At 53.9% G+C, this 19,432-nt stretch overlaps 1 protein-coding gene across 2 annotated transcripts in view; it reads right to left on the bottom strand.

The window, feature by feature from the left end:
* SCARB1 (scavenger receptor class B member 1) overlaps positions 1 to 18,286 on the bottom strand; it is a 703,088-nt gene extending 684,802 nt beyond the window's left edge. The window contains exon 1 of one of the 2 annotated variants that reach the window (XM_078668029.1): positions 17,578 to 18,286. In XM_078668029.1, coding sequence (XP_078524155.1) covers positions 17,578 to 17,697 — 120 coding nt within the window. In that variant the 5' untranslated portion in view covers positions 17,698 to 18,286. The remainder of the gene's footprint in view (positions 1 to 17,577) is intronic. The other variant, XM_078668028.1, reaches the window with a different exon arrangement.
* Positions 18,287 to 19,432: the final 1,146 nt, after the last annotated feature.

Genomic DNA, 19,432 nt, shown 5'->3' with positions numbered 1-19,432 from the left:
AGAGTTCTCAATCTGCTTATAAGGACCAGATGATTCACGGTGTCGAAAGCCGCTGTGAGGTCCAATAGAATCAAGGCCGTTCTGCCGCCTTCATCCATTGTCCTACGTATGTTTTCCGTTGCCATTATCAGGGCGGACTCAGTTGAGTGACAAGGACGAAACCCATGTTGTGATGGATCCAGTAGCTTGTTAGAGTCTACGAATCTCATCATTTCGTTATTCATAGCTTTCTCCAGGATTTTAGCTGGAAAGGGCAGGCAAGATATGGGCCGGTAGTGTTTAAGTTCGGCAGGGTCCAGGGAGTCCTTCTTAAGGATGGGGCGGATACAGGCTTTTTTCCAGTTTGTGGGGAATTCGCCGGAGGTGATGACCTTGTTCAGGAGGGGAGTTAATACAGCTGACACAGTCTTTGGGATCATATGCAGTACATGCGGTGGACAGGGGTCAAGTGGGGAACCTGATTTCATTTGTATAATTAAATCTATCAATTGCATCTCCTCTAATAGAGGGAAACAGGAGAAGTTGGGGTGAGGCATCATGATGATCGTATTGTTGTCAGTGTTGTCAGGACATACAGATATAAGAAATATAAAGTACAAATATAAAATACCCATGTATAAATTCAATTTGTAGAAAATGTATTAACAATAGATAAATAATTAGATCCAAAGACATACAAAAACAATGGTGCTCAACACGGTACACAAGCAGGATAAACAATACAAAGTGTAACAAAAAATGGCTGCGGAAATAATTATATAGAACAGGGAGTTCAGGGCAAGACAAAAACCAACACAAGACAAAAAACACGTCCTCTTCAATTTGGGCCACATGTATGCGTCGACGACGTTTCGACCATAATGTAATTAAATGGTCATCATCAGGACAGGACAACGATTATAGGAGCGTCCAAAATATAATAAAACATCTTTTCTCATAGTAGATCCAACTGAAAGTATAAGAAACGTATGGAATCCACAATATGGAAGACTCAGGAATCCAATAATCCAGAATAGAATGTAATATATCCAAATGGCATAATATCAAAATTAGGAAAGCTCAACGGATGAAAGAATAGACCATCCTGTTCCTTCAGAAAATAGAGGCAAAGCCAAACGAATGGCAAAGAGGTGGTATGTTGGTCCGTACATACACACAAGATTCCACCCACATGGATCTTATAGCATTCAATAACCGTGCAACGAGTTACACAATTAAAAACATTTTGTAATAGACAACACTTCTCTGCCAAAGAATAAATCAGCCAAAAACTGTCCTGGGCCGTGGGCAATGGCCAAACACAAGCAGTGTGGGATTTAGCCATTCCCACCAGTGCAAAGAGGCAGAGCAATTGGTGAACTTTCCAGTAGATAAGAACTGCTTTAACATCATCTAGGACAATGTAACAAAATGACATAACCAATCGTGGCTTTGGAAACATACAAATGGGAGCGAGTGGTCTGGTAGCCCTCTGCAGCTGCTGGGCCGCCCAGGGCTTTAAATGGGCCTGGTCCAAGCATTTGCATTGTAATCGGTCTCGCATTTGTTATGGTTAGAGTTTTTTTTTGTTTTTTCTTTTAATTTTATTAATTTCATAGAAAAAGACAATAGTGTACATCACATTTTGAGCATTTTTCGCATTTTCGTACCAGACAAGAGCAAGGCTCAGCGCATGAAATCACAGATACAAACTTTACAGTGAGAAGGATTACATCAATTATGCAACATTTCGAGTGGTTCGTCAACCCTGGAAGCCACTGGGGGCTCGCAGATGTGTCCTCTATACTCATTCCAGCTGGACCAAATGTCAACCCATTTCTGTGGGCAGCCCCTCGCTACGTAAACTGTCTTTTCCTGAAGCATGCACCAATCCATGTCTTTTTTCCATGGATCAATCTTTGGGGGCATACCAGCCCCCCAGAGTCTCGCTACATTACGTTTTGCAATTACAAATCCAAGCGTAGCCCATGTTCTACCCCGTGTAGACAGATCGGTGGGTTCCCATATATTCAGCAGGCAACGTTTAGCCTCCACCCGCAATTTCACCCCCAAACCTCATGCATGCATTGGTGTATTCTTCGCCAGTATCGCTGTATGAGAGGGCATTCCCACAAAATATGGAAAAACGACCCCGACTCCCCGCATCCCCACCAACAAAGCCCGTCAGAGCCACGGCCCATAAGTCGCAGCCTATGGTTAGGGTTTTTGAGGTTGCAAATTATTTTGTATTTTTATTTATGTGTAGTTGTTTGTAGTGGAGTGGATACAGGAGGTTTAAGCCTCCTGCCCGACTCAAACCTGGTTCTCCAGCTTCAAAGTCTGCCCCTCTAGCCGTTAAGCCACATCCTGGTCACATGACATGAGAGCCCTGGAGGTTGTATACATAAGCAGTATTGCTGCAGGCTAAGACAAGATAAGAAAATGAATGAGGTTAAGTAGAAAATCGGGTGGAGAAAACCAGCTGAATACTTAAGTGAACACGAAAGATGGAAAGAAGGCAAAGGGGTCCTGCGAGCAGGAGGTCTGCGCAGTCACAAGCCTCTGGGTGCCATCCAGCACTCAGCCCTACCCCTGCCTGGCACCACAGCAGTGGGGGGGGGACAAGGCATCCACCCAGCACTCAGCCCTACCCCTGCCTGGCACCACAGCAGTGGGAGAGGGACAAGGCATCCATCCAGCACTCAGCCCAAGCCCTGCCTGGCACCACAGCAGTGGAGGGGGACAAGGCATCCATCCAGCATTCAGCCCTACCCCTGCCTGGCACCACAGCAGTGGAGGGGGACAAGGCATCTAGCACTCAGCCCTACCCCTGCCTGGCACCACAGCAGTGGAGGGGGACAAGGCATCCATCCAGCATTCAGCCCTACCCCTGCCTGGCACCACAGCAGAGGGGGGACAAGGCATTCATCCAGCACTCAGCCCTACCCCTGCCTGGCACCACAGCAGTGGGGGGGGACAAGGCATCCACCCAGCACTCAGCCCTACCCCTGCCTGGCGCCACAGCAGTGGAGGGGGACAAGGCATCCACCCAGCACTCAGCCCTACCCCTGCCTGGCACCACAGCAGTGGAGGGGGACAAGGCATCTAGCACTCAGCCCTACCCCTGCCTGGCACCACAGCAGTGGAGGGGGACAAGGCATCTAGCACTCAGCCCTACCCCTGCCTGGCACCACAGCAGTGGGGGGGGGACAAGGCATCCACCCAGCACTCAAAAACAGGGGGCGGGGGGCTGGGGGGGACCACTCACAGCCGCAGAGAAGGGAAGGGCCCTTGTGGCAGGGATTGTTGGACACGATGGACTGGACTTTAGGGCAGAGGTTCGGATGAAGCGTCATCGAAGTAAACAAACCTGCTGCGCTGCCTGCCGCGGCTCAAGGGTTCTAGGAGCTACGTCCAGTGGAGCAGGTCTCGGCACAGAACAGATGAGGAAAGATGCAGCTAAAATACACTGACACCTAAACCCAGCAGGGAAGCGGCTGTGGCGTAACCTTTAGAGCTGCTGGGGAACAGTTTCACGTCCCAGAGGTGATAAAACTCTGACAAATGTTTTTTTAAATGAAAAAAATAATTGAATGTAAATACATAAAGTTTGTTACCAAAAAAATACATGACGATAATTACTAAAAAAAAATTAGGCATGCGATAAATAAATGCAACTAATGATTAAGCGAACTGTAAACACCAGCTAAAGGAAACTAAAAAAGAAAGAATATGATCAAACAACCAAATAGACAAGGAGGCAACACTACACACAACAAGGCAGTCTCCAGGGAGTCAACAAAACAGCAGAAGGAGGGGCGATGGAGAAGGATTCACCATACAAAACACAGGAGGTTCGACAAGCACAGGGAACAAATGAAACGCATGGGTGTGCCAAAGGTCCTTGGATGCTTGATTCCGGTCTGGGAAAGACATGGCTTGGCAGTTCGGACTGGACTGTTCCCATGAGGCACAGGGTCAGAGCTGATTTGCATATAGCCAGCGTCTAACCCAGGGTGGTGTGGAGTGCAAAAAAACGATGGATTTAGGCCCAGATCCTTGTACTGGGGTGAATGTATGACATTGTTCTAAATTCTGTCCATCAACTGTGTTTTTTGCAATTTTCACCCGGAATAGATAGCAGCATGTCTCAAAGAGACAGCGCACGCGCTTTTGCCCTCCCCCTCAGGATGGATTTTTTAATTTGTAACTCTGCAGAAGTCACTGATTTTGATTTAACTTCAAAAAGACTCGTTTTAGTTATTTTCCAGCCTCATTACAGAGCTGAAGCGTTTTCAATATTATATCAAACAAAGCTGTGGTTGCTGCTTTTTCTTCTTATGCAACGAGCTACCATTGACAAAGCCAATAGTCCTGGTTTGTTGCATTATATATCGGGCTACAATGACAAACAGCTCAATACCAGTCGGACGGCACACTATGCTAAGCACAGGGTTTTCGCTTTTGTGTCTTTTTTAAGCCACGCCCTGTATTACAACAGCCACGCCCCTTCGAGAGAACCCCCAGTTTTTTCATTCCACTTAAAGCCCTGGTGCAACCTGAAAAGTAAAACATTAGCAAAAAGCCAATACATCAGCCCTTGCCTTGCCAATGCTTGTTTACAAAGGTTTTTCTGGCACACACTTCAGACTGCTTCTCATAGGAGTGTGCAGAGGCTGCTTCACTGTGACTCATTGAAAGGTGCTCTGACCCCATGCACAGGAGTCCGGTCCACTGAGCCCAGCACTGTAGACGCAGAGTCCAAGGCTCAGCGCGAGATAAGCAGGCGGGACGTGGCGACAGCACGAAGCTCCATCCACGGATTCATGCAGGGAGAGTGGAGGGAGCGGATTCACCAGGGATGTGTCAAAGCTCTTGAGCTTACTGGAGGCTGAGAGAGGCACCCAGGGCAGCAAGAACGTGGACTCCATGGGGGGGTGCACAGCTAGGCCCAGGAGGGCTGCACAGCTAGGCCCGCGAGGGGTGCACAGCTAGGGCCAGGAGGGCTGCACAGCTAGGGCCGGGAGGGCTGCACAGCTAGGCCCGCGAGGGGTGCACAGCTAGGCCCAGGAGGGCTGCACAGCTAGGCCCAGGAGGGGTGCACAGCTAGGGCAGGGAGGGGTGCACAGCTAGGGCAGGGAGGGGTGCACAGCTAGGGCAGGGAGGGGGAGCACAGCTAGGGCAGGGAGGGGTGCACAGCTAGGGCCGGGAAGGGTGCACAGCTAGGGCCGGGAAGGGTGCACAGCTAGGGCCGGGAAGGGTGCACAGCTAGGGCCGGGAAGGGTGCACAGCTAGGGCCGGGAAGGGTGCACAGCTAGGGCCGGGAGGGGTGCACAGCTAGGGCCGGGAGGGGTGCACAGCTAGGGCCGGGAGAGGTGCACAGCTAGGACCGGGAGGGGTGCACAGCTAGGGCCGAGAAGGGTGCACAGCTAGGGCCGGGAGGGGTGCACAGCTAGGGCCGGGAAGGGTGCACAGCTAGGGCCGGGAAGGGTGCACAGCTAGGGCCAGTACAGCTTTGTTCCTCAGCGCAATACCACCCTCAGCATTCGGAGGCGTTTCTGTGTCCCCTGCACGGTTGTTCTCTCGTGGACCAACAAAGGGCGTTTGACGCATTCCACTGGGACTACCTGCACGCATCGATGGAACGTATGGTCCTAGGCAAGAGGTAGATCCGATGGGTCGACCTACTTTATGCGGCAGCAAGCGCAAGAGTTTGAATGGGCCAATGTGCCTCTGACCCATTTGTGGTTCTCAGGGTGGACCCCATAGGGCTGCCCCCCGTCGCTGATGCTCTTTGCACTAGCGATAGAAGTGTTTGCCTGCATAGTACGAACGGAGGCCTCCGGAGCATGGAGAGCACATTACTTTACTGTTAGAAATGGGATCCCTGGCTGGCCAGGGCTTTCGCCAAAGTCAGTCAGAGACCACCACTCCTAAGTCAGGGCAAGGGAGTTACACGCCAAGATAACCTCTGCTCACCCTCTAGGTAACGTGGCGCGAGCAGCAAGGCTAAACTTGGAGGCGATGTGAGTTAAGTATTTGCGCACGCACCCCAGCAACAACACCCAAAGGCCCACCACAAAGGAAACTCCACACAAGGTTATATAAAAATAGCCTTTGTATTACACCAAAACACATTAGATAAAAACACACACTTTACAATGTGCCAACAGGCACGGGCAGAATTTACAGGGGATATGTACAAGACAGGGCCACCTGGACCGCTGTCAGGAATCAGCACTTTTAGAACTTAGGATATAGGATGTAAATCACTGTAGCATAAAATAGAACATAAAGTACACAACCAGTAATCCCAGGTAACCAGGACCTCACTAGCACCACCTGTACTAGGAGAAAAACAACCACCTAAGTATCACAATACCTGTAGGGGTGTAAGCACATAACACATGATGCATAAACATACATTCAGCGGTGTAAGGAACAAGGCACATGACGCATTAACAACACATTCAGAGGTGCAGGGAAGAAAAACACATGATGCATCCAAAATACATTCAGAGGTGTAGCAAAAGAACAATTGCGCCAAACTCACATAAGTCACCACCTGTGACTGTCCCTAGGCCAACTGGCCTCTCTAGGGCTAGGACGCCCTGTGTCCCAGTGTCAGGGTCCTAAACGTGGCAGCTGCCCACGAAGTGCTGGGCAGCTGTGTCAATGCTGGTGGGGACAACGTTGGAGCCTTCCCTCTGGGGACTTGAAATCAATGAATGCCCCCTGCGCCCCTCCTAGGCTCTTACTTCAAAGAAATGGCGCCACGAGCCTCTCGGGCTCTTCAAACAACTGGGGCGCTGCTGAGCCTCTCTCAGGGCTCAAGAACAGTATGGGCTGGGGCTGGGAGCCTCTTCTCTCAGGCTCTAAGAAGTAATGCCCCTGCACGACGTTGGAGCCTTTCAGGGCTCAAAACACACTGCCCCCTACGTTGGAGTCCCCCCTCCGGGGACTTGTGACAATGAAATGCCTCTGAGCCGCTCCGGCTCTCAAGAAATGTGCCCGGAAGTTGGGGCCTCGGGGGCCCTGGCACAAGATGCGGGCAAATCGGCGGAGTCCCCCTTCTGGGGACTCAAACTGACAATGGCCCCGGATGGAGCCTCTCAGGCTCTGGAGATATGCCCCCGCTCGTTGGAGTTCCCCACTGGGGACTCTAAAAACAACTGTGGCAACCAAGAGCCTCTCAGGGCTCGCACTACAAAGGGATGCCCCTAGGTGGAGTGAGCACACAGGGGGGGGCGGGCACCGGCAATGTGCCCCGGCGCCCCCCTCTTCCACCAGCCACCCCGGGCCCCACTCACCCGCTCTGCGAGGCTGCCGGTCGATACTCCTTTTCACCGGCGGCCACACGGGGCTCCAAGGCTCTCCTCCTCTCGTCCTGCGGGGGGGCGGGACTTCCGGGGCCTGCTCCTGAGGCACTCCTAGGCTTCCCCAGACTGGGGGAAGCGGAAGGAACACTCGCCGGTCCCGTCCTCGTCCGGGCGTCCTCTGTGGTTTTGCCTGGCTTCCTGCCTCGGGTGTCCACCAATGACAGCGCGGCCCCGAGCAGGGAGGCGGGCACTTCCGGGTCGCACTAGGCAGTGGCCCGGCAACATTTCTAAACACCCCGGGCTGCGGCGGTGAATCTCGAGGGGCAATGCCGGGTGCGCACCGGCTGGTCAAACACAGCGCAAGGTCCCTGGCAGGGTGGGCACCTGCAAGGGGACTTTAAAAATCGTCAATAAGCGGGGTGAGCTCCCGCGCCGCAAAATGGGCAAAAAGGGGGATCCCCACACCGGGGAATCCCTCGAGGGCGGCACTTAAGCAGCCAAATGCCGGGTGGGCACCGGCAGAGAAGATACAGCGCTCCCAAGCGCTATAATAGCAAATAAAGCGCTTCCAGCGCTTGAGGGGAACAAACAGTCCAGGCAAAGTTCTTCAGATGGGCAGGGGGGCAAGGCTGGGCCCAGAGCCAGCTCACTGGGTCTCCAGGCAGGGAGACAGTCCAAGTGGCGGTCCTCTGGCCCAGCAACAGCAGCCCCCTCAGGATCCTGGCAGAGAACAAATTGTAAGGGGACACAGCCCCTTCTTATACAGGTAATCCTTTGTCTGTAGGTACAGGGTGGGGGGAAACCAGTCGCAGCTGGTTTTGGAGCACCCTTGATGTGCTCATCAGCACACTCTATTCACTGGCAGGGCTAGGGTCGTTAGACGCACCACAGGGGGGCGGAGCCAGCATTGTCCGGGGAAAACCCAGCCTCATTCAGGACACAAGTACACTCCTCCCCAGCCATCAGCATGCTAATCTCACACTCACCACCGGGCAGACCCATCCAGACTTCCTGGAGCCTGGCATGCCAGCCAGCTCCAGCCAATCACGCTCCAGCACCCTCACTGCACACACACAGCCATGTCTAGAAGTGGCACTTCCCCACTAGACACATACCAAACTCGAGCCCGCACTCCCCACGCATCAGGAACTACCAGGGACACATCCATTCCCCATGCATTCCTATGGGAGGGCAGGCCAACCTCACTCCACGCACTCAGAGTGCGCACGCACTTTCCACTGGGACACAGTGAAAGTGCGCAGAACCCAAAAATCACTACTACTGGGTCACAAATAAAAGCAAAAAGTCTAGGGGTGAACCTGCCATAAGGGCCAAGTCCAACATTCACTTTATGCACATGACATTTTTTGTTCCTGTGGAATGCTGTGGAGGGCATCGAGCAGGGCGTAAAGATACTCGGGGAGATGGATATCATTTCAGGTCTCTACACTAACTGATCCGAAACGTGCGCACGTCCAGTATCCCCGTACCGACAGCATGCCCCGCAGACAAGAATACAGGCAGGTATCACTTGGGAACCCCACACCTTCCTTACCTCGGAATAAATGTGCACCACAGGGACGAGGATACACAGGAAGAAGAACCTGGGAAGAGCTCTGCCCACTCTGAAGGGCTGCGCGGACTCCTGGCGCTCCATTAAATTGCCCTTGATGGCCTGAATAGCAGTCTAAAATGGTGGTGCTCCCGCAACTGGTATTTTACAAACATCCCAACATGACTATCTCCATCTTGGTGTAAAATACTGGAGATGTTGCTGAGCGACAGGATCTGGGATGGGGGCAGGCAGAAGGGGTCCTTGCCCATGGTGAGGCGTCCGTTGCGGGAGGGCGGCTAGGAGCCCCAGACTTTGACCGGCATTTCCTCACCGCACACCGGCAATGGCTGGCTAGACGGCTTGAAGTTTACGGGAGTGCAGGGCTGAGAGAGATAAGTACAGAGACACGGCAGGGTGCCTTGATAGCCCCTAGCGCTAAAATGCAATCCTCAAATCACCACAAACTTCTCAGGGTAGTATTTTGATGATGGTCCAAGAGGCGCCTGCTCCCGCGCTCTACACACCAGCACTCCCGCGTGTGCGCGCCCTACAGCCAGAGCTCGTCGGCTGCAGACGCGGACAGAGGTGGGCGTCCACACTCTTGGGGACTGCTATGAAGGCAGGAAACTCTGAGGATTTGACAATCTGGTTGATGTGCTGTCTGAGCCCCAGTTTGTGGCCTATGCCACTGTGCAGCAGTCACTAGGGGTCTACGGAGAGAGCCTCACAGGGAACCGCCAAAACACGAGACACTCCAGCTCTTACCTTTAGGGGGTGGCCGCAAATTGATATCGTGGCTACACAAACCCCTCAAATCTTTGACGAAGACTGCGTTACCAAAGCGGAGGACCCATTGGGAAGGCGGAATAGGTAGAGAGCTAAAGGACAAAGAAAGGGCTGCGGTATTGGAGCATCCGCACAGGCTGCCTAGGAACGCCAGATCTAAACACATTCGGTTAAATCTCCTACACACCACACAGACTGAACGAGATGATCACTTCTGATCGCAAGCAGGGCCACGGATGGGCATTGCCAGATGCAGACTTTATGCATACGACGTGGACCTGCAGACGTGATCAACCTTTTGGCAACTGATTACGGCTGATCTAGAGAGGACCATGGGCAGGACGAGCCTCCAGGCGGTGGAGATGTGCCCGTGAGGCTTATACTCAATGCCGGAGGGATTCAAGGAGAAGGAACATCTCATCTTTGAACGGTATTTGATCAGCGCGTCCTTCACTGCCCAATGGGCACGATATGCTAGAGCGTCATCTGGTCAACGAGTCCAGCTCGACCCGCGAGATGTCTCCTTCCAGAGCTTCATCCAAGAAGAGTCTTCAACGCCACCCAGGACACGTCTCAATCTTGAAAGCGACCTGATCAAACGTCGCAGCACCCAAAATACACATTTAATTCCAAAACGGCCCTACTGTCCCCTAAGGAAGGAAACATCTCTACTAGAACCTCAAGGGGTCCCAGCGTTGACCACCCCAAGAGGAGCATTGAATCACAGACCTGCCTGTCAAGGGAAACCTCTTTTTCGGAAACGTTATCTGATCAAACTGTTCCACAGCTCTTTCTAAAAGAAGCACTTCTAAAACCATCAGCTGCAGCCAAGGAGAACGATTCATTGTAGGAAACCTGGTGAGACCTCAAAGGGCCTCTCACCGGCACACAGGAGCGCGTCATGGAAGTGACCACTCTCCATGACACAGGAGCGCGTCATGGAAGTGACCCCTCTGTATGACAGACGCCATGCATCCTTCAAAGGGGACCTCAATGGAAGCCTCTCACCGGCACACAGGGGCGCGTCAAGGAAGTGACCCCTCTGCATGACACACGCCATGCTGCCTTCAGTGGGGACCTCAAAGGAAGCCTCTCACATACACACAGGAGCGCGTCATGGAAGTGACCCCTCTGCATGACACACGCCATGCTGCCTTCATGAGGGACCTCAAAGGGCCTCTCACAGGCACACAGGAGCGCGTCATGGAAGTGACCCCTCTGCATGACACACGCCATGCTGCCATCAGTGGGGACCTCAAAGGAAGCCTCTCACAAGCACAGAGGAGCGCGTCATGGAAGTGACCCCTCTGCATGTCACACGCCATGCTGCCTTCATGAGGGACTTCAAAGGAAGCCTTTCACATGCACACAGGAGCGCGTCATGGAAGTGACCCCTCTGCATGACATAGGGGAGCGTCATGGAAGTGACCCCTCTGCATGACACAGGGGCGCGTCATGGAAGTGACCCCTCTGCATGACACAGGCCATGCTGCCTTCATAAGGGACCTCAAAGGGCCTCTCACAGGCACACAGGAGGGCGTCATGGAAGTGACCCCTCTGCATGACACAGGCCATGCTGCCTTCAGTGGGGACCTCAAAGTGCCTCTCACCGGCACACAGGAGCGCGTCATGGAAGTGACTCCTCTGCATGACACAGGAGCGCGTCATGGAAGTGACCCCTCTGCATGACACAGGGGCGCGTCATGGAAGTGACCCCTCTGCATGACACACGCCATGCTGCCTTCATGAGGGACCTCAAAGGAAGCCTCTCACCTGCACACAGGAGCGGGTCATGGAAGTGACCCCTCTGCATGACACAGGGGCGCGTCATGGAAGTGACCCCTCTGCATGACACACGCCATGCTGCCTTCAGTGGGGACCTCAAAGGAAGCCTCTCACCTGCACACAGGAGCGCGTCATGGAAGTGACCCCTCTGCATGACACAGGGGCGCGTCATGGAAGTGACCCCTCTGCATGACACACGCCATGCTGCCTTCAAGAGGGACCTCAAAGGAAGCCTCTCACCTGCACACAGGAGCGCGTCATGGAAGTGACCCCTCTGCATGACACAGGGGCGCGTCATGGAAGTGACCCCTCTGCATGACACACGCCATGCTGCCTTCAAGAGGGACCTCAAAGGAAGCCTCTCACATACACACAGGGGCGCGTCATGGAAGTGACCCCTCTGCATGACACAGGGGCGCGTCATGGAAGTGACTCCTCTGTATGACACACGCCATGCTGCCTTCAGTGGGGACCTCAAAGGAAGCCTCTCACCGGCACACAGGAGCGCGTCATGGAAGTGACCCCTCTGCATGACACAGGGGCGCGTCATGGAAGTGACCCTTCTGTATGACACACGCCATGCTGCCTTCAGTGGGGGCCTCTCACCGGCACACAGGAGCGCGTCATGGAAGTGACCACTCTCCATGACACAGGAGCGCGTCATGGAAGTGACCCCTCTGTATGACAGACGCCATGCATCCTTCAAAGGGGACCTCAATGGAAGCCTCTCACCGGCACACAGGGGCGCGTCAAGGAAGTGACCCCTCTGCATGACACACGCCATGCTGCCTTCAGTGGGGACCTCAAAGGAAGCCTCTCACATACACACAGGAGCGCGTCATGGAAGTGACCCCTCTGCATGACACACGCCATGCTGCCTTCATGAGGGACCTCAAAGGGCCTCTCACAGGCACACAGGAGCGCGTCATGGAAGTGACCCCTCTGCATGACACACGCCATGCTGCCATCAGTGGGGACCTCAAAGGAAGCCTCTCACAAGCACAGAGGAGCGCGTCATGGAAGTGACCCCTCTGCATGTCACACGCCATGCTGCCTTCATGAGGGACTTCAAAGGAAGCCTTTCACATGCACACAGGAGCGCGTCATGGAAGTGACCCCTCTGCATGACACAGGGGCGCGTCATGGAAGTGACCCCTCTGCATGACACAGGGGCGCGTCATGGAAGTGACCCCTCTGCATGACACAGGCCATGCTGCCTTCATAAGGGACCTCAAAGGGCCTCTCACAGGCACACAGGAGGGCGTCATGGAAGTGACCCCTCTGCATGACACAGGCCATGCTGCCTTCAGTGGGGACCTCAAAGTGCCTCTCACCGGCACACAGGAGCGCGTCATGGAAGTGACTCCTCTGCATGACACAGGAGCGCGTCATGGAAGTGACCCCTCTGCATGACACAGGGGCGCGTCATGGAAGTGACCCCTCTGCATGACACACGCCATGCTGCCTTCAAGAGGGACCTCAAAGGAAGCCTCTCACCTGCACACAGGAGCGCGTCATGGAAGTGACCCCTCTGCATGACACAGGGGCGCGTCATGGAAGTGACCCCTCTGCATGACACACGCCATGCTGCCTTCAAGAGGGACCTCCAAGGAAGCCTCTCACATACACACAGGGGCGCGTCATGGAAGTGACCCCTCTGCATGACACAGGGGCGCGTCATGGAAGTGACTCCTCTGTATGACACACGCCATGCTGCCTTCAGTGGGGACCTCAAAGGAAGCCTCTCACCGGCACACAGGAGCGCGTCATGGAAGTGACCCCTCTGCATGACACAGGGGCGCGTCATGGAAGTGACCCTTCTGTATGACACACGCCATGCTGCCTTCAGTGGGGGCCTCTCACCGGCACACAGGAGCGCGTCATGGAAGTGACCCCTCTGCATGACACACGCCATGCTGCCTTCATGAGGGACCTCAAAGGGCCTCTCACAGGCACACAGGAGCGCGTCATGGAAGTGACCCCTCTGCATGACACACGCCATGCTGCCTTCATAAGGGACCTCAAAGGGCCTCTCACAGGCACACAGGAGCGCGTCATGGAAGTGACCCCTCTGCATGACACACGCCATGCTGCCTTCAGTGGGGACCTCAAAGGAAGCCTCTCACATACACACAGGAGCGCGTCATGGAAGTGACTCCTCTGCATGACACAGGAGCGCGTCATGGAAGTGACCCCTCTGCATGACACAGGGGCGCGTCATGGAAGTGACCCCTCTGTATGACACACGCCATGCTGCCTTCATGAGGGACCTCAAAGGGCCTCTCACAGGCACACAGGAGCGGGTCATGGAGTGACCCCTCTGCATGACACAGGGGCGCGTCATGGAAGTGACCCCTCTGCATGACACAGGGGCGCGTCATGGAAGTGACGCGTCTGCATGACACAGGGGCGCGTCATGGAAGTGACGCGTCTGCATGACACAGGGGCGCGTCATGGAAGTGACTCCTCTGTATGACACACGCCATGCATCCTTCAAAGGGGACCTCAAAGCTCCTGTCCTGCGGAGACCGATAGCTGTATTCTTGTTTTATTTATTTAATGCGATTTTCTATAGCGCGAACATTACCCGAAGGTGTCAGAGCACTTTACAAAAGAACCAGTTGCATTACATAAGGATTTTAGATTACATGAGTTACATAAGAGATACAAACAGAAAATCAATTAATAATAATTGCAAATGTACAAGTGGAGGGAAAGGAGGGAAAAATGCAAATGTACAAGTTGTAAAGTCACTCAAGGAAGAGATACAAACAGATAAACTCTAAAATCACAAAGGAATGGTAGTAAGTACAAAAGTGTGAAGCTCTCTGATGCCCCCGGCCACTCCTGTGATATATAAAATCACAAAAAAGACAAAAGTGACCTCGCTGTATCAATGGGAGGGAGCCGATGAAGGCAGCGCCGGGAGCTTTCACGAGGCGCTACACATACTCACCTGTGCCTCTGTGGATTTGCTCCACAAGAGGTCTCACACTACCCCGCCTGCCCACTGCCGGACACATGGGTGGACAAAGAAACGCAGGATATGGAATGTAAAGGCATTTTATTTTAGGCAGATAACTTTCTCAGTAAGAGCCAAGGTTTCACATTTCCTCACAGCGGAAACCCAAAATACAAAGAGAGATCTGGCATTTTAATGACAGTGTGTACAGGGTGAGCTCAGCTCTATAATTGCTGTGTGTGGAGTCCTCTCCAAAAATGGCCAACGTCAGGACTTTCAGATGCAAAACATGCGTGAGCAGAATCCAGAGACAACTCTCTTGCCAGAGTAGTGAGAGAGTGGATGTGCCCTCACAACGGGAGCCCCAATGCACCACACACAAGGAGCCCCCATGCACCACACACCAGGAGCCCCCCATGCACCACACACCAGGAGCCCCCCATGCACCACACACAAGGAGCCCCCATGCACCCAGCCTTGACAGTGGATGTGCCCTCACACCGGGAGCCCCCATGCACCACACACCAGCAGCCCCCCAAGCACCCATCCTTGGAGTCCAGCTACACGGAAGCCCTTCCGCTTGCCAGGCAGAGGGACTTCTAGCGACACGCTGGGGACAAGGCTCCAAGAGCAGTGTTCACCTCGAGGAATCAACGAGAGGCCTGAAGTGTGTTGTTTCTACCCGGCCACGTGCACACCCAGACCCTTCTCGGCATCTCAGGGGAGCGATAGGAAGGGATGAGATTCATTATTGTGACTCCCCGTGTATCGATCTTGCAAAGAAGAACAGGGCTTCAAACACAAGCAGCCGGGGCTCTTTACACCCGGAGGTACATACATGTTCACTTCAAGAAACCGCGTTGGCGCCGGCGGCCGGAACAAACAAACGGCTATCCACGCTGCGCAGGGATCAGCCCCAGCTAAGGAGCGGTCACGCGTTGACTCAACAGAACATTGCGATCAGCACACAATCCCCTCTCACCACCCCCAAACCCAAATAAAACCTTTCAGATGAGGGGTCTCCCATTGGGTGGAACCATATGTGCCCCATACAAACACCTGACCGAAGACAGCACGCAGAGCCAACACCGAGAAGGGGACACAGTCACACAAACTGCTGGGACAGCGCCTAGACACCCAGGTGGATTGATCACCAACTAGTAAGTATAATCCTCTGAACAACTCTGGTTAGACCACGATGGAGCGCAGGCTCGGTGACTCGGAGCACAACTCTGTATGTCACTCAAATACCCCCCAACACCTCCCTCACCCCTTTGTACCCATTCTCTGAAAGGCCCAGACCTACCCCGAGCCATACTCACCCCCAGTGCCCCTTCTATCATTCCCCTAGCTCCCATTCTCAGCCACCCTCTGGTGGTGACACCCATGTCCTGGTGCCAGCACCCACCCTCCCTCTGGTGCCAGCACCCACCCTCAGGTGTGCAACGACCTATTTTTACGTTTACGTTCTCGTCATCCTTAGTCAGTCCGAGAGCCCAACACCCAGGACATATTGTTTGGGGTTAAGGGCAAAAGTTTTCCTGTGTATTTTGTCCTTTGGACAAGTAGGCGCAACCCCCTGCAGTACAAACCCCTCGGGTGCCAGTTTGCAGTACCACAAAGGGCACTGTCTGCAGTTAAGGTAATATTTTTGCTCATATGCTAATGCTGTTCAAACTTGTATTTATGGTTCATTAATTGCAAGCCTTTATTATTAGGGTGAGCGTGCTAAGTAAATGTTTAAAGCTCCGACTGCACTACTGACAGCCGTTCCAGTATAAAAATGTGTACACACGTTTTCAAAGTTTAGCAATATGAGGCTATGTATAATGCTCCCAGAATGCTCTCTGCTTAGATGCAAATATTTACAGAAGATTGAAAGCAAGATTGATGATTCTTTGCTTTCTATAATAAAATGTTAAAAAATAAATAAAAATAGGAAAAAAACATTTTGCTAAACTACTGTAAAATTTCAGGTACCATTTCTTTACAACAGCATTTAGTAACACGTGTTGATGCATGCTAGTTATTTCCCAAAAATATTCATAAAGGAAAATCAGTATAACCAGTTTCAATAAGATTATGGGAAACAAAAATAAATAAGCATTGTCAAAGCCAGTAGGTCTGAAATTGATGGTCTGCTTTTTAGTTTTGTCAATATGTGACTTTTTTGGAATGTTTTTTATAAAACCTTATTGGTGTGGGAGCTGCCGGGCCCTCACCATTATAACAAACATTGGCAAAAGCAAAAATAGTTTTTTGTTCTCAAAAAGCACACACTGTCACAGTAGTTACTGGCACTGAACAAAACTACTTTGTGTACAGATATGCTCCTTGTGCAAGAGCAGATTGCTGTCACTCACAGTAAAGCCAGCCGATATGGAGCGAGAGACAGAATTTTAATAAACACAAAAGGTCACGCCAACGCCAGACCAAATTAGGGGCCCAATTATTAACGAAAGTCTCAAAAGTGCACCCATGGTATATGTCGGAGAATTAAGTACAGCTATAAGGCTTTCGTGAAGTCCCTAGAATTTACAGAGGTAGGACAAAAAAAAGTACTGCATTTTAGTATGAGCTGATATGCATGTAAATCGGAGTGTTTGCAAGTTCACTTTCCCTTCAACCACTTTTTCCCAACTCTGGAAGAAGGTTTACGTCTGCCATTGTCAGGAGTAAATTTCCAACATTGCTCAATATGGGAAAAGATTAGAGAAGAGTTATTGAAAACCCTTAAAACATGCAAGTTAGTAGATTTGCACAGACTCAAAAGGGTATTCTAACCCTGGAACTATTGCTTACCACTACCTTCAGCCCCAGTACTCTGCAAGAAACGTGGCAACGAAAAGGGATTGCTAGTATTCATACATCACTACGGTATGAGCCCTGGCATAATCAGAGAGGCTATATCAGAGCTCTAATATAACGAGGTTGCTGCTATAATTCGTTGTTGCACTACATGGCACCGAAGGGGCAAGTGGATTTTGTTATAGGACGAGTAGATTTATGAAGGAAACTGCCCCATGGACAAGTAGATATTTGATTAAATTCCACCCCCCCGCCTATCATAAGTGGCGGCCATCTGCGCATCTAGAGTTTCCACACAGTGCCCCCCCCCCCCCCGGTGCCCACTCGTCTTATATAAAGAGATAACACAAGAGCCCCTTTGAATGACCCCTGACCCCGCTTACCTTCTCCACCTGCTGCCGCATGATGGTGGGCACCAGGAACACCAGGGTCGTCCCGAAGGCCACCAGCGCCAGTCCCAGGACCACCAGCCCGATGGCCACCTTGCAGCGGGTTGCAACCATGTCTGCAGGAGGGGATCCTCGCGAGGGTGAGACGGTGCTCAGTGCGGTTGGAGTGAGGGCACCGAGGGCGTTGGGTGAGCGCCCTGAGGGGCAAGTGCTGGAGGTGCCCTGTGGAGCAGAGGGGCAGGCTGAGGGCACAGGCTGAGGGCACAGGCTGAGGGCGCAGGCTGAGGGCGCAGGCTGAGGGCGCAGGCTGAGGGCGCAGGCTGAGGGCACTCGCTGGAGGCACTGAGGGACAGCACAGTGTTGCGGGCACTCAGTGAGCTGAAGACACGGAGTGAGAGCAGTGAGTGGTGCAAGTGCTGGAGGTGCCAGTGGAGCCGAGGGCGCAGACTGAGGGCACTCACTGGAGTTGGAGACACTGAGTGCCAGCAGAGTGTGGATCTGAGGACACTCAGTGAGCTGAACTCTCTGAGTGAGAGCTCTGAGTGCTGCAAGTGCTGGGGACCCTCAGTGGCACCTGCTGAGGCCCTCCCGGGGGCAGTGAGTGAGGGGGGGGGCAGGGGCAGCTCCCAGGGCTCTCAGTGCTCGGTAGGGCTGAGACCGGCGCCCTCGGGTCGGTCCGGCACTCAGGCTGCCACTGATGCTGAGCGTGGAGCGGGGCACGCGGCACTTATACTCCCAGCACCTGAGGCCCCGCCCACCGCGCCAGGCCCCGCCTTCAGGCGCCCGCCCACAGCCCAGGCCCCGCCCTTCCTGTGGGGACTCCCCGCCCACTGGCCCCGCCCCTTCCAGCGTGCGTCCACGCCTACAGTCCTAGGCCCCGCCTCTCACGCCGTTTGTTGCTCTCCCCGCCGCAGGCCCCGCCCCTTCCAGGGTTCCTCCACTCATAGGCCCAGGCCCCGCCCACAGCCCCAGGCTCCGCCCCCAGCTTCTGGCCGCCTCAGGCGGCGCCGCGGCCTCAGTCACCGCGCGCCGCAGGGCCCGCGAGGCGGCCGCGAGCACCCGCGGGGCATTGTGGGAAGGAGCGACGGGAGCCGCGAGCCCGGCCGCAGCGGCGGAAGAATGACGGACCGAGGCCCCGCCCGGGACTACCACAGGTGACCCCGCCCCTCAGGTGTCAATCACGCGAGGCCTGACGTGTCAATCACACGAGGCCCCGCCCCCTCAGTTCAAAACACGGGAACCACGTCCTTTAATTCCCCGATGACGCAGAGGGCCACGCCCCCTCAGCTCGAAACACTTGAACCACGCCCCTTATTTACCTGATGACGCTGGCGGCCACGCCTCCTCAGTTCAAAAACATGAGAACCACGCCCTTTAATGACCCAATGACGCAGGCGGCCACGCCCCCTGCCAGCCTCCACTCGAGCAGTCTCAAGCCACAGGCTCAGGAAGGATGAAAGTATGATCCGAGCCCCTGGCGCAGGCCCCGGAGGGGTAGAAACACGTCCCATGCCTCTGGTGCAGGCCCCGGAGGGGTAGAAACATGTCCCATGCCCCTGGCGCAGGCCCCGGAGGGGTAGAAACATGTCCCATGCCCCTGGTGCAGGCCCCGGAGGGGTAGAAACATGTCCCATGCCTCTGGTGCAGGCCCCGGAGGGGTAGAAACACGTCCCATGCCTCTGGTGCAGGCCCCGGAGGGGTAGAAACATGTCCCATGCCTCTGGCGCAGGCCCCGGAGGGGTAGAAACATGTCCCATGCCTCTGGTGCAGGCCCCGGAGGGGTAGAAACATGTCCCATGCCCCTGGCGCAGGCCCCGGAGGGGTAGAAACATGTCCCTGGCGCAGGCCC

Source organism: Lissotriton helveticus, chromosome 11 (genome assembly GCF_964261635.1).
Source record: "Lissotriton helveticus chromosome 11, aLisHel1.1, whole genome shotgun sequence".
Lineage (NCBI taxonomy): Eukaryota > Metazoa > Chordata > Amphibia > Caudata > Salamandridae > Lissotriton > Lissotriton helveticus.
The sequence above is the reverse complement of the archived record's forward strand: the minus strand, read 5'-3'. Positions and strand labels throughout refer to the sequence as shown.